The sequence below is a fragment of the Ctenopharyngodon idella genome, chromosome 20 (genome assembly GCF_019924925.1).
Source record: "Ctenopharyngodon idella isolate HZGC_01 chromosome 20, HZGC01, whole genome shotgun sequence".
NCBI classification, from domain to species: domain Eukaryota; kingdom Metazoa; phylum Chordata; class Actinopteri; order Cypriniformes; family Xenocyprididae; genus Ctenopharyngodon; species Ctenopharyngodon idella.
Window position 1 is genome coordinate 12,401,442 of NC_067239.1, and position 15,299 is coordinate 12,416,740.

General features: G+C 36.8%; 2 protein-coding genes across 3 annotated transcripts; both read left to right on the forward strand.

Annotated features, from left to right (window-relative positions):
* The first annotated feature begins 1,043 nt into the window (after positions 1-1,043).
* Positions 1,044-5,015, forward strand: ndufaf4 (NADH:ubiquinone oxidoreductase complex assembly factor 4). The gene is made up of 3 exons (XM_051876294.1): positions 1,044-1,230; positions 2,218-2,312; positions 3,732-5,015. The coding sequence occupies exons 1-3, from the start codon at positions 1,095-1,097 to the stop codon at positions 4,044-4,046; spliced, it is 546 nt and encodes a 181-aa protein (XP_051732254.1). The 5' UTR covers positions 1,044-1,094; the 3' UTR covers positions 4,047-5,015.
* Positions 5,016-5,541: 526 nt separating this feature from the next.
* On the forward strand, positions 5,542-14,254 carry gpr63 (G protein-coupled receptor 63). 2 transcript variants are annotated; one of them, XM_051876196.1, is made up of 3 exons: positions 5,542-5,750; positions 6,087-6,214; positions 12,373-14,254. In XM_051876196.1, the coding sequence occupies exon 3, from the start codon at positions 12,459-12,461 to the stop codon at positions 13,692-13,694; it is 1,236 nt and encodes a 411-aa protein (XP_051732156.1). In that variant the 5' UTR covers positions 5,542-5,750; positions 6,087-6,214; positions 12,373-12,458; the 3' UTR covers positions 13,695-14,254. The 2 variants fall into 2 exon arrangements, with proteins under 2 accessions (XP_051732156.1, XP_051732155.1); XM_051876195.1 differs by having other exon boundaries at positions 5,542-6,214.
* Positions 14,255-15,299: the final 1,045 nt, after the last annotated feature.

The following is a 15,299-nucleotide window of genomic DNA, read 5'->3' on the forward strand; positions in this document are numbered from 1 at the left end:
ATTAAGGATGATCAGAACTGTTTTGTTATTACAGTTTTTCTGAATTGCTAAAACACATTTCTCAAAACCATCACCCATTTTCTCAAAACCTTAAACACAAAACCAAATCTTCAAACTACATTTAGAGAACCTCTGACTCTTCTGGCAAAATCAAACAATTGCCTCAAAACAATTTTATCTGTGCTCAAAATCAAATAATGCTTTCAGATTATACACATAGCCAGTCAATATTATAAACACTACAGATCATTCATTAGACACTACATCAAACACAGCATCCAAAGCATGCAGTTACAGAAAAGTAAAAAGTATATTGTAACAGTAAATTCATTTTGCAATTACGTAAAAAAGTATAATAATTGCAACTTACAGTAGTAAAGTGAATAAATTGTATACTGTATGCACTGCAAGTATAATACTGTATAGTACTGAATGTTTCTAGCACTTGCATACTGTAAAATTAAAAGCCAAAAAGTAAAAAAAAAAAAACTAAATGAAAAGCATGTTACAGTACACTTAAAAGAGTTGTGCAACTGCACAATCAAAGTCAGTTAGATTCTGCCTCAGCATCATGTCTTTGGGCTGGGTCTGGCCTTTACAGGCAATATCGTCTCTTACCAAGCAAAGGGGGAAAAAAAACCTCTGGTGTGCCGGATCCAGCCTTGACAACACTGTCCACACCTTGCTCTGTCTCATCCTCTTCCTCTTCCTCCTTGTCCACCACCTCTTACACATACTTTTCCTCTGCAACACAAGTGCATCACAGTGAGAAATGTGTTTTAGTAAGTGAGAATGTTTTTACAGTTTTGCAAAAAGAGTGCATGAGATTTGCAAATTGTGTCTAACAGCCTGAACTTGTTTAAGGTTTTACAGAAAGAGTGATTTATTCGACAGATTGTTTAGGCTATTGAGAATTTGGTTGAGAGAATGGGGTTTAGCGTTTTAGCAATTCAGAAAAACTGTAAGAAACAAAAACAAAAACATTTGGTAAGTCAACTACAGAATCATCCAGTCGAGGGCAGTAATGAGCGGCCTGCGCCTAATAGTAGAGTTAAACGAAGAAGAGGAATGTCCTCTGTGTAGAGATTTCAAACATGGGCTCCAGAGTAACACGCCTGATCAGAAACTTTAATTTGGAGAATCGCGCTCTCCGAGAAATAAGCAAAGCAAAACCTCGAGCAGCACCACGACATCCAACATCAAGCAGTTTTCCACAAGAAGGAACTGAGGGTAAGATATTGTGTTAGAGTATTACAGTCATAACCTGTGCTTATAAGAACTGTTTAGGGGTTAAGGACCATGTCCAATGTATTTTACTTTATTTACTGCACCAAAGTAACGTTATGTGGACACCCACTTTTGTTTAGGGGTTTGATTTTTTTTTTTTTATCCATTGACAACAAATATTAATGCTTGTCATACAATGACAATCCCTCAGCTGTAATAGATTTGACAGGACGCTGTTACATCCATCGTTGTTATTCCTCTTTCCACTAGATGCTGGAATATGGAGCAATTAGAACACTCTTTTTTGTTCTTTTCAGTTGTATGTAAAATTCAAAAATATGCGTCACATTGAAATAAAAAGACAGAAGTACATACAAGTACATGTCTTACCCCATTTTACTATGGTAAGCCTGTAATCATATTTTGTCAATCTATTTATTTATGTCCTTTATTATCAAAACAACAAAAAATCTCTTCACTTTATTTTTAATTGTAATATTGTATTATATTGAAACAACAGGGTGATCATGAATGGCCATTCATTTGCACTTTAATATATTTAACTATAAACCTAATGCTTTCACAAATCATTCTAAATATTAAAGTGCTAAGGTTACATTAAAACTATATACAGTAACCAACCACTGCAAACATGACACGGTTTCTTTTAAAAGTAAACTAAGCTCATTATGTTGTTTCATTTGCATTCTTGTCTTTTCATCGTCTACTTTAGTTCTTTGATCGCGTCAAGGATGGCCATGTAGGAAATCGGTTTTAATCTTGTTTTTCAATGTTTTTTCCCCACTTTGCGATTTGATTGGGTGGGTGGGTCAGATTCAACACCTTGTTCTCTGTTGCTTGTAGATCCATATTTATCCATTGAGTAGCTGTGCCAAAAGCCAAACCTGTTGAAAGAGGGAATCCACATACTTTTGGCAATGCAAGTTACACAGTTTTCTGCATTATCTGACATATGTGTTTCTGTGCCAGCAACCAGCATTGCAGAGGAGATTCACCAGAGGAATGACCCACTGCTGTCGATGCTTAAGGATGTTTATGTGGAGTCTAAAGATCCAGTTCCTCAGGTTTGAAGTTTAGGATCATTTGGCCAACAGTACAATTAAAGTCATCAGTTGTATTGCTGTGGTATCACATTAATTCAGATTCATGAAGTTATATAAAATATAGTAAAATGTATTAAATTTCATTAACAACTGATAATGCATGGGTTTAGTAACTTGGAAGAGGCCAGCAATATTTCGCAGCCACCGCCCACATGCTTATGAGCCTCTTTGAATCGTTTCATCTAAAATGCTCTCATGTTTTGGACAACTAGTTCGTGCACTCTTCCCACTTCAGTTTGCTCTGTGGCCTCTGCCATTTTTTTCTAATGCTTTTTACTGAGAAATTTACAGGCTGAATAGACAAGTATCTGCATTTGGTGCTTGGTGGGTGTTAATTTCAGTCTTAATGTCATAAAACTCGATGTGTAATAAGAATTTTAGACATTAACAATAACATGTAACATAATTGTCACTTAGCAAATGTAAAAGCATTATAATTAGTGTAATTAATAATAACACTGTTAATATAAAGTCTTTATATAAAATACATCAGTCTTAATAGAATGTTATTTAGTATCTGTCAGATATTTTCACCCTGGTTAATAAGTGGTTTGCACTAACTATCCATTCAAAGAAATAATATGCCCCTGGTTTCACAGACGAGGCTTAAGCTAGTCTCCGACTAAAATGCATGTTTGAGCTGTTTTAACTGAAAGCAACTTGTACTGACAGATCTTAAAATATGTCAGTGCCATTGTTTTGACTCAAGATGCACACCAGTAATGTTTTTTTTTCTAGGGTACGTTTATAAAAGCTACTTAAATACCCTAATTGAGCTAAGGCCTAATCCTGGCTTAGGCTAAGCCCTGTCTGTGAAACCGGGCCTAAAAGTTCCATTGATATGATCTCAAAGCTTTGACAGTTTTCTGCACTGAAGGCCTGCATAACTGACCTTATTTTAGGCATTTAACCAAAAACTTTGGCTGCATCCGAAATCACATACTTCTCTACTATGTAGTAGGCGAAAAACAGTATGTGACAAAAGAAGTATGTCAGAGTTCACAGTACTCATAAAAGAGTAGGCAAAATGTCCCAAGCTGACCTACAACTGATGCTGTAAGTCACATGATAATGACAGCATGGCGAATGTAGTACGTCCAAATTACATTCATACTGCACACATTAATACTACATAAAACATACTCTTTAGTGGTTGAGAAGTAATTACTTATTCAAAATAAGTACCCGCTTAAGAGAGTAGGCAGTTTCAGACGCAGCCATTGACTTCAGGATGATAGAACAGGAAGTGCTAAAATGCGTACCATATCTTTCAGACAATTTAGAAACTAGGCTCAGTAATGCTTTCTGTGAATCATTTTGTGTGTTCAGGTCTTTGGATTGCAGAGTTTGTGACTGACTCTGTGCTCTGTGCTCCTGTAGGGGGAAACAGTCGCTGTGGTGAAGAAGGTCAAGCAGGAGACCCAGCGCAGGCTGCTAAAGTTCAGTCTACCGGGCGACCCGTATGGTTTCTGTGATGTCACTGATGTTCCCAAAGGCAAACTGTCACTTGTGGAAGCTTTAACTGGACTGAACAATCACAAACGCATGCCTAAAATATGGACTCCAGAGAAGCTGGCGCAAGAGTTCTCTCTGGACCCAAAAGATGCCAAAGCGCTGACAGATTTCTTCTTTCCCTTTGACGTCAAAATCATTCCACCAAAATCAGAGGAGACTAAGCAGATTAATGATTCTTAGCACATGTGAACACCGTTCCATACAGACTTGAGCCATCGCTGAAACATGCACAATGAATAATTGCCTCAATACAACTGTTTTGACATTTTGATTGTAGTGTATATTATTTGTTTTTGAAGGTCTATTTATTAATTTGTCTTATTTAAAGGGTTAATTCACCCAGAAATGAAAATTCTGTCATTAATTGCTCACCCTCATGTTGTTTTAAATAAACAGATTTAATTTAGGCTTTTATTCACATAAACATTGATCAGCGAACATAAACAAAAGCTCAACCGAACCTGCTTCACCTGCAAGAACAAAACTCATGGAAGCTTAAATGTGCTGCGTAACACGTAAATGAACCTCATTGGTTCTCGCACGCGTAAAGCAAACATGCTTGAGCTTCCGTTTACCACAACTGATGTGTGAGTTGATGAATGTTTATATGTGAATAAAAGCCTAAATTCAACCTGTTCATCATATAAAGTGATCATGTTTCTTCAGAAAATTTGGACTACACCTCTCAATTCATATGGATTAGTTTTATGATCTCTTTATGAACTTTTTGAAGTGTCAAAGTGGTAGTCCTGTCTATGGAGGGACAGAAAGCTCTTGGATTTCATCAAAAAGGTCTTCATTTGTGTTCCAAAGATGAACGAAAGTCTTACGGATTTAGAACGACATGAGGGTGAGCAATTAATGACAGAATTTTCATTTTTGGGTGAACTAACCCTTTAAGCATGGCATATCCCATTGTTTATTTTAGTAATGAGATAATTAAGATAAATTAATGTAAACATTTCTGGACTAAAAATGAAATCTTATGTCAATGATAATATCAGCATCAGATCAATACATATATTTCTCAATAAATATGAAGAGGTTGGTTCAGAAATACTCTATTATGTTTGTGTGAACATCAGCTTCAAGCGATACATCTGTCAGATGTTATATTTATTATTAGACAATAAATCAGCTGCCCCTGCATTGGTCGTTTTGATCCAGTGAACTGAATTTAACAATATTGTACAAGGTGAAAAGTTCTATAAAGTTACTCTCTGCCATACTACACTTGAATATTTTCTATTAATACTAATTGTCAGGGGTATCATGTAGTTTTGTAGGTGAGATGGGGGTAACTGTATATGTTCTTTTCTTATCTAGGGTTGAGAATATCCTTAGCTCTGTCGATTAGCGCAACTGATGAGGAGTTTTATGGTCTTCACTCTCGATCATCTGTAAAACCTGCCGGACATTCAAAACGATTAACGTAGCTTAATGTACTAATACAGCGATAACAATATACAGTAGGTTGGTTTTCGAATGTCTCCATAGCATTTACACGCGTCAGACCAGCAGATGTCCTCCGAGTGCGCATGTCGAGTGAAAGTTTCAGACGGCTTCGTTTCACTTATCACTGAATCAGAACTTAAGACAAACACTATATTGTTCTGTTTCTGTTGTTTATTTCATTGTGTTTTATATTTAAAAACCACGGCTGACCACAATACTACAGCGGAACATGATTCATTCCCATCCCATTGATGCCCGCAACCAAACCCAGCTCCACCGAGTCCGACTACGATCATTGGCCACAGTGAAAACCCCAGCAGGCGACTCCTGCATTTCCATTGGTGAACGGCGTGTAAATCAAATCCGGCACTGAAATTTCGTTGGTTTACTTCTCAGTGTTCGGTGAATGCGGACAGCACGAGCGTCACGGTGTGTTTGGGGTGCATATGAGAAATGAGACGCGGGTACAAAATGTATCATGCATTTCTCTTCGTTTAAAATGAGCGTTTGCAGTCGGAAAAACAGCGATGCTTTAAGGCATTTTTTCTCAGGACTTTTTAGATTATTAAGAGTAGACATCTGTTTACACCGGGGTTCTCTGATTGATTCATCATCCTGAAACGGACAGAATTCAAATGTTTTTAATGTGTTTTTTTTTTTTTTTTTAAAAAAACGTTTAGTCTTTTTAAACCGAAACCTTGGCAGTGTGGTTTTATAATAATTTTCGAAGAAATAGATCGCTTAACGGCTGTAAGTATATTTTAGGTGGAAATGTTGGGTTGTCGGAGCCTCAAACATCTGGCGAGAGATGGATGTGAATCTGAGTCTCAGCGTATAATGATGTAAATGATGCTGCATCATTTATTTCATATAAGCCACAGAGGAGAATCAAGGTAAAACACCAACTTATTTCATGATTGTGTTTAGAGAGCAATATATAATATACATATGATTGTGATGTTCTCTTTCCTCCATTTTACGTCAGTTGATCCACTTTCAAGGTGAATCTTTCAGATCAGTTCTGTTTTGAGGGATATTTGTAAATTGAAATAAATTTGCAAGGTCAGATTTTCTCTGGATAAGTACATCAGTGCAAAAAAAAAAAAAAAATATAAATATATATATATATATATATTAAAAAATCTGTTTGCAAGGAGTCCAAGTGTAAGAATCATATATTTACAATTGTTTTCCCATGATCTATGACCTATTGAAAGATGAAAGTCTTTGGTCCAAAAGGTATCAGGAATTCAATGAGCTTTTCATTTTGTATCTTATTATGGTATGGCCTAGGCTTTTCGGTCTCAAAACTTCTGATTTTAGAAATGGAGGAATGTTCTAGGTTCCAAGCATCAAACAGTCTTGGACTACTGTTGAGGCCTCTTGAAGTGATTGTGCTTCACAATGGATGGATACATTTTCTAAGCATAGATGAAGAGACACTTAATCATTTTATTCCTGTTGCTAGGATCCACAACTATTCAGTATACATGACTGTCATTCGCTCACGTGTTTGCCTCTGCTGTCACTATGGTTTCAGCTTATACTGTACCACTGATTGTCTCTAGTCTGTAAGATGCTTTCCACTTCAGTTTGACTTCTTAGAGCTTTTAAACAAGCCTATTTACTCAGACCCTCCAATGCAGAAACCTTTTATTTGAGACTGATATCATATGTTATTTTATGGATTCTTCTGTATTAGTCACAAAAACATGTTCTTTCTCATTACTTTGGTAGAAAATCATCAGCCAAGACCTGTGAATGTAGATCAAGGTTAAAAATTTTGAGCCCATACAAACCAATTGCAAAATTGTGGTGAAATAATTACCTGATTTCACCTGATATGCCGGTGTGTGTCTGAAGATAATTATGTGTTTGTGAGTATGCATGGGTGCTTGTGTGTGGGTGGGTGAGTATCTTTAGCATAAAAGTGTCAAAAGACCATTGCCTTATTCTCTCATTGTTTTTTCTAGATGCATTTGGGTAGAGTGGTACCTTGAAAAATCTTTTAAGCCTAGCCTTTGTAGAGGAATCTTTTGCCAGGTTGCAAGATAAAATGCTCTCTTTGTCCTCTAGTTAAAAATATACACTTTAAGCCAGGGCTTTTTAACTCCATTAACAAGTGGGCCAAATGGAAAAAATCTTTTGGGCATATATGGGGAGAGATAGAATTAGGGGTGGGCAATATAACCAAAATTTTATGTCATGATATGAGTAATTTTAATTTCACGATAATGATATATATATCATGATATCGTTATTTTTGCTTTTAAATAAGGTTTTTATTATATCAACATTTTTGATACCATTGAAATTTCATAATTCTTCTCATCACCAATTTCAATATCACAAAAAACTAATACTAGGCTCTGTAAAAACAAAAATATACAAACAAAGAGACTAATTACAAGCAATAGGACAAAACTACAATAGAAAAAAGACTAATGAAATAGACCTACCTGAAAAACTTCAAGCACTAGAAATAAGAAATACTACATAAATTGTGTTAAAAAATGATTCAGTCACAAGCAGTGAGTGATTTTCTCTTTGTCTTTTGTTGTTTGATTAACATTAATGGCACAGATGGCAGCAGGTATATTAGGCAGCTGTCTTTTTACGACCAAATGCACTGATCTAATATATACTGATGCACATGCGTTTTCTTAACTGTTTACATTCACTTAAGACATAAATGACCGTGTTTACATGGATGGGCATCTTGACACATAAGTATGTGTATTTAACCATTCAAGCCCAATTAGGTGGCAAAAAGAACTCATTTCAGTAGTCGCACGCTTTATGAGCAGCGGCTCCATTTGTTCGCGTGTCTCAGGCATTGCTCAGAATCAGTCTCTGACAGCACGTGTGTATATCAAAATTAATTCTCTTTCGCTGCTTATTGTGGTTCATTGGTTAAAAATCACTTAAACAGCAATGATTAAATATGCATACAAATGATAACCTTTCATGATGGTGCAGCACAGCAACATAACCACAATAGAGACAATAGTCCAAAATCTCTACCGGTTGACAAATTTCTACCAGTTAATGGTGTCTGCCGGTATATCGCCCACCCCTAGTTATAATATAGTTTTCATTGTTAGTTCATGGTAACTAATATTAACAAATGGAATCTTATTGTAAAATGTTACCTATATTTGTTTACAACTTGAATAAACATCAGTGTTTATATTCTTTTTCCTAATTATCATTAGAAACAATTCCACCTAGCAGTAAATCAGACAGTAAACTTGAATAAAAAACATGTACATCAAAATAATTACATGAATGACCAAGAAATTAGTCATTAACAGGGAGAGTAAATCACTCACTAAAACCGTAGCAAAAAAAAAAAAAATGTAATAAAGATAACTAACCACAGCAGAACTCTTCACTACTAGATGTTTATCTTTATAAATGTGTCATCAGGTCATTTAGCTATTTTACACTTATTTGGTTTGAAGAATGACATGATGTAATGGTGACACACTGATCTTAAAACTGATTGATTGAAAATTGATTCCCCATGGCACTGAGAGATATTCCTATAGCATATATAATATACAGTGCTTCCCACAGGTTTGAAATATACTTGCGGTGGTAGCCGGGTGAAAAATCCTCTTATACCCACAGCACAAAAATGGTCTACTACATGGGACAAACAACAAATAATGTGTGATTTTTTTTTTTAACAGTATTTTTATTTATTTGAAATTTGTGATTTGTCTAAACCCCAGTGACGGGTAGGTTTAGGGGAGGGGTTAGGGGTAGGTAATTCGTACAAATTCATACGAATTTGGCAACTCGTAAAATACATACGATTTAGCAAAAAAAAAATGTATGAAATCGTACGAGTGAGGCCGTACGAATTAGCCACCTCGTAAAATACGTATGAATTGCTGTGAGATCGGGTTGAGTATGGTATAGTATGGCAAATAGAAATTGGCTGAAGTGGTGTATGTGTGTGTGTGTACTGCTTACATTTGCTAATATTTATGTTTATCTGCTATTTCCTTGAGACACAATGGTCTACAAAAAGAGACTGCTTGGTATAACCTAATGCAAAGACCATAAGGGCATCTTTGCAGACTTGAGTGTCTGTGAAGGTGTGAGGCTTTTCATTTAATTTACTTTCTAAAAATGTGATGTTAGGAACTGTCACTGGCCTGTGTTTGATACAGTATGATTGACCTCAGCTCAAGTTTGCAATTATTCACATGCTGTAGGCTGGCAGGGAAACGTTTTATCAGCCTGTTACATTTTAAAAATAGCATTATAAAACTGATCCTGACTTTAAATTCTGTATCGGATGAGCTGTTTGATGTGTATTCTTTCTCTATGAATGTGCCCAGTTGCTATGTTGCTTGGTAACTGCAATCAGCCTTTAGTTAGGCTAATTAACTATACTTATTATTAATACATTTTATTTTAAGTTTTAGACCTTGGAATGTTATATTTCTGTTAAAGCTGTTATATAAAGTAATAGGACATTCAAGGCTGTGTGTTAAAGGATTAGTTCACTTCTGAATTCAAATTTCATGATAATTTACTCACCCCCATGTCATCCAAGATGTTCATGTCTTTCTTTCTTCAGTCGAAAAGAAATTAAGGTTTTTGAGGAAAACATTCCAGGGTTTTTCTCTGTATAGTGGACTTCAGTGGGGTTGAAGGTCTAAATTGCAGTTTCTGTGCAGCTTCAAAGCACTATACACGAGATGAGGAATAAGGGTCTTATCTAGCTAAACGATCGATCATTTTCTAAAAACAAAAAAAAATTATATACGTTTTAACTACAAATGATCGTCTTGCACTAGCTCTCTTCCTCCTCTTCTTCTTGTAGAATTCCGGCAGTGTAGATGCTACTAAGTGTATTACTGCCCTCCACAGGTCAAAGTTTGAACTAAATTGTCATATACAATATGCTAGTGCAATTAAATTAGTTCAAACCTTGACCTATGGAGGGCAGTAATACACTTAGCAGCATCTACACTGCTGGAATTCTACAAGAAGAAGAGAGCAAGTGCAAGACGAGCGTTTGTGGTTAAAACATGTATAATTTTTTTTTTTTTTTTTTTTTTTTTTTTTAGAAAATGACAGATCGTTTCGTTAGATAAGACCCTTATTTCTCGTCTGTGATCGCAAAGAGCCCTTTGAAGCTGCACTGAAACTGCAAATTAGACCTTCAACCCAGTGAACTCCACTGAAGTCCACTATACAGAGAAAAACCCTGGAATGTTTTCTCAAAAATCTTAATTTCTTTTTGACTGAAGAAAGAAAGACATGAACATCTTTGATGACATGGGGGTGAGTAAATTATCATGAAATTTGAATTCAGAAGTGAATTAATCCTTTAAAGTGAAATTGTTTTTTCTCAGTCTCCACTTGTGCATTATCAGTATCAGAATCAGAAGGAGCTTTATTGCCAGGTATGTTTACACACTAGGAATTTGTTTTAGTGACAGAAGCTCCACAGTGCAACAGAGTGACAGCGACAAAATAAGACACAGATAATAAAAAGAATAATATACAAATATACAAGATAGACAAAGTGCAAAAAAAAAAAAAAAAAAAAAGCAAAAGAACAATATATAATATACAGTTTGTATGTATATAATATACACAACCATGGTAAATTCACTGTAATGCAAAACCTCTTATGGTTTATTGTTTTGGCTGTAAGATTTGGCTAAATATTAACAATTTAAAACAACACAGTTAAAGGGATTGTTTACCCGCAACCCATCATTTACTCACCCAAATGTCATTCCAAATGTTCCAAACAAGACTTTCTCTTCTGCAGAATGGAAAAGATGATCATTTGAATAATGTTTCCAGTTTCCTAAGCGTTCCTAAGCTCAAAGAAATGGGCATCACTTTAAAGGGTTAGTTCACCCAAAAAATTAAAAATCTGTCATTAATTACTCACCCTCATGTTGTTCCACACCCGTAAGACCTTCGTTCATCTTCGGAACACAAATTAAGATATTTTTGATAAAATCCGATGGCTCAATGAGGCCTCCATTGCCAGCAAGAGAATTAACACTTTCAGATGCCCAGAAAGCTACTAAAGACATATTTAAAACAGTTCATGTGACTACAGTGGTTCAACCTTAATGTCATGAAGCGACGAGAATACTTTCTGTGCACCGAAAAAAACAAAATAATGACTTTATTCAACAGTATTTATTGATGGGCAATTTCAAAACACTGCTCCATGAAGCTTCGAAGCTTTACGAATCTTTTGTTTCGAATCAGTGGTTCGGAGCGTGTATCAAACTGCCAAAGTCATGCCCCCCAGTGGTGAACCATTGAAATTTCGAAACACTTATGACGTAACGAAGCCTCGTTTATTTAAATCATGTGACTTTGGCAGTGTGATACACGCTTAGACAATTTGACGGTCGGAGTCATATATGTGATAAAAGTAATTGTATTTGCTACATTCTCATTTTCTGCAGTGTTTTAGCAAAAGTGTCAATCTATTTTGCTGTTCGCTGTGTTTTTGCTACTGTTTTTTGCTACTTCATCATTTACAAAACAGTCTGCAGTTAAATAATTTTAACAAACATAATCCTCCAATGCGATCTGGGACGAATTTAAAAATAAACCATACCTTTGTTCGTGAGCTATCTGTACATAAATCTGTACATAAACTGTATAAACAGGATGCGTCAAAGCGACCGTTCTTTCACTCTTTCATTTATCCTGTTGTCGAATTATGTGCGTGGAGTATGTCATTGACTGAACGCGCATCTGTTTAAGGAATTGAGTGTAGACAGCGTCAGTGATTATAATGAGTTGTATTTGCTTTTGACTCGACGCTCAAATCTGGCGTAGACAGGTGTCAGCCATTAAGCATCTGGATGCCATGTGGCATCATTGGTGGCCTATGGTGTGATGATGTATGAACTATTTTTCAGTAAACCTACTTTAAACCTGCGGTCATCTAGCAGCATCACTTTAGTTGCTATATTGTGTTTATATGTTAGATTGACAAGATTGCTTGTGACATTGTGAATGATTTCCTAATTCCTTTCCTCTGCTTCCACAGGGTCTGCCTCCATGCTGAGATGTGTGCTAGCGACCGGTCCAATAGGATGAGCTTGCTCTCTTTACCATGTAACTGCAAAAAGAAGAATGCTTTATTCCTCCACTAGTCTGCCTGTGGCTTCAGGGCAGCCTAGCGCCACCCTGCACCCCCCACCTAGGGCGCTGACCCAGCCAGCGGGTACAAGAGCCATGGAGAATTCCTCCGCAAAAGTCAACAGCTCGCTGGAGTTCCGGACTCTATCGGAATACATAACACCTTCATCTGTTTGGGAGGACTCCGTTCAGGGTCTGAACCTGCCCCTTCAGGTGTTCTTCGGGTTGGTCATCATCTGCGTGCTGCTGCTGGCCTTCCTTGGAAATATGGTGGTCTGCGTCATGGTTTACCAGAGAGCCGCTATGCGCTCCGCTATCAACATCTTACTGGCCAGTCTTGCCTTTGCCGATATGATGTTAGCGGTCCTCAACATGCCTTTTGCCCTAGTCACCATGGTGACCACGAACTGGATCTTTGGAGAGGTGTTTTGCCGCATGTCAGCCATGTTCTTCTGGATGTTCGTGATGGAGGGAGTAGCTATTTTGCTGATCATCAGCGTGGATCGTTTCCTAATCATCGTGCAAAAGCAGGACAAACTTAGTCCACGCAGGGCCAAAGTGTTAATCGCAGTCTCGTGGTCTCTGTCTTTCTGCTTTTCTTTCCCTCTTTCCATTGGCCATCCTGCTCTGTACATTCCCCCCAGAGCACCACAGTGTGTTTTCGGGTACACGGTCGAGCGTGGTTACCACGCCTACGTGATGCTGATTATGCTGGTGTTCTTCTTTGTACCGTTCCTGGTGATGCTGTACACTTTCATGGGCATCTTGAGTACACTCCGGCACAACGCACTGCGCATCCACTCCCACCCTGACTCGGTGTGCCTCAGCCAGGCCAGCAAGCTGGGTCTGATGAGTCTGCAGAGGCCCTTTCAGATGAACGTTGACATGAGCTTCAAAACACGTGCCTTCACCACGATCCTCATTCTGTTCTCAGTCTTCACCGCATGCTGGGCTCCGTTTGCCACCTACAGCCTGCTGTCCACCTTCAGTCGTGCATTCTACTACAGGCAGAACTTTTTTGAGATCAGCACATGGCTGCTGTGGATTTGCTACCTCAAATCAGCTCTGAATCCTCTGATCTACTATTGGCGTATCAAGAAGTTCCGTGATGCCTGCCTTGACCTGATGCCCAAGTACTTCAAGTTCCTGCCGCAGCTGCCTGGCCACACTAGGAGACGTATCCGCCCCAGTGCTGTTTATGTGTGCGGGGAGCATCGTTCTGTGGTGTAGAGAAGGACATTTCTGAAGCTTCTTTTGTAATTCTTATGGTACAGTCTTATCAAGCTGTGATATGTTTAGCCTTTCTTAAAACTGCAGGATGTTTTAGCTGTAAAAGATTGTACAGATGAGAAGGTTTACAGAGGTTGTACATTAAACTACTTTAATTGCACAATGTTTTTATAGGATTTAGAATTTATTAGAAGTTTGTTCAGTACATATCAGTCAGGTGCTGCTATATTTGGTGAAAATGTGCAATCTTCTGTTTTATGCCATGAATGTTATATTTTGTGCTGTATTTGTTTTTTCCTGGCTTTGTGATCTGTTTTACACTTTAAAATTTCTATTTAATTTTATTATTGATTGTTCAGCTTTTCTTTTTTCATTTTTTTTCAGTGTGGGAAAAAAGGAAAAAGGCAATTGACAAAGACTTAAGCATGTTCCAATCTGATAAAGTAGATGACTGCTGGAAATACGATTTTTATGTGATTTTTTTTTTTTTTTTAATTGTGATTTCCATTCATGGAGGTGAATAAAATCATGGAATTTAATAAAATCGTAATTCATGGAAATTCCATTGTCATACATTTTTCTAGTTTTTGCTTGTTGTGAGTGTAACCTTGGTTTTTTTTAATCCTTGTTGCCACGAATGAATAGAAATATCTCAGAAGTTTATTGGTCAAAAGGTGGGAGAACCCTGTCAGTATTGTGTACAGTACAGGTGCAAGGTTGTTGTGTGTGTATATATCATATGAACAACAACTGACCAACTGCTTGTTGGTGACATGGCGTTAAAAGTCAATAAACGAAACCAACAACAAACACCAACAATAGATATGTTTCTTATCTTTTTAATATGTGCTCCAATGTCAAATGGCCAGCATTTGAGGACCTGCTTCACCCATCTGAGACAAGGTCATTTGTTTTTTTTCTGATGGGTTGTTTGGCTTTGCAGTGTCTGTGTGTGCCTTTGTAGTGTGCCGGCTTCATTCAGATGATGATTTGTTTCTGGAGGTAAACCCTGAAGCTTTGTGAATCTGAAAGGTAATTTTCCTTTACTAGTGTCCCTTGTGGGGTTCATTATTTCTCCAGCCACTGCTAATGAGGATGCTGTGGGCTTTAGGAGCTCATCAAAACCAGTGTGTGGAACTCTATTACTTAGCAACAGTATGTATTACTTGGCGACCAGCTTGTATTACTTAGAGTTGGTACATTCTCTAGTGGGAGTTTTTTTGTTTTTTTGGAGAAGCTACTATAACATTGACATTTAACATGGTTTCTGAGAGGCGTTTTGTGAACTTGCAATGTCATTAACATAATAATTAGATGATTTAAATTACCTCTATTATCTCTCACACACAGTTAAATGATTTAGTAAATGATAGTAGACAAAACATTTTAAAAAATGTAATTTGTTGCAAAAATATGCAGTTGTTCCAAAATATACAATGGTTATTATACAGTTATGTCAGTCTGTCTAAATTCATCCTGAAGTTTTGTTCATGTCCATATTTTTATACCAGTCTTTCAGCATTTAGAAAAAAAAAAAAAAATATATATATATATATATATTATTATTATTATTATTATTTTTATTTTTATTTTTATTTTTTTTTA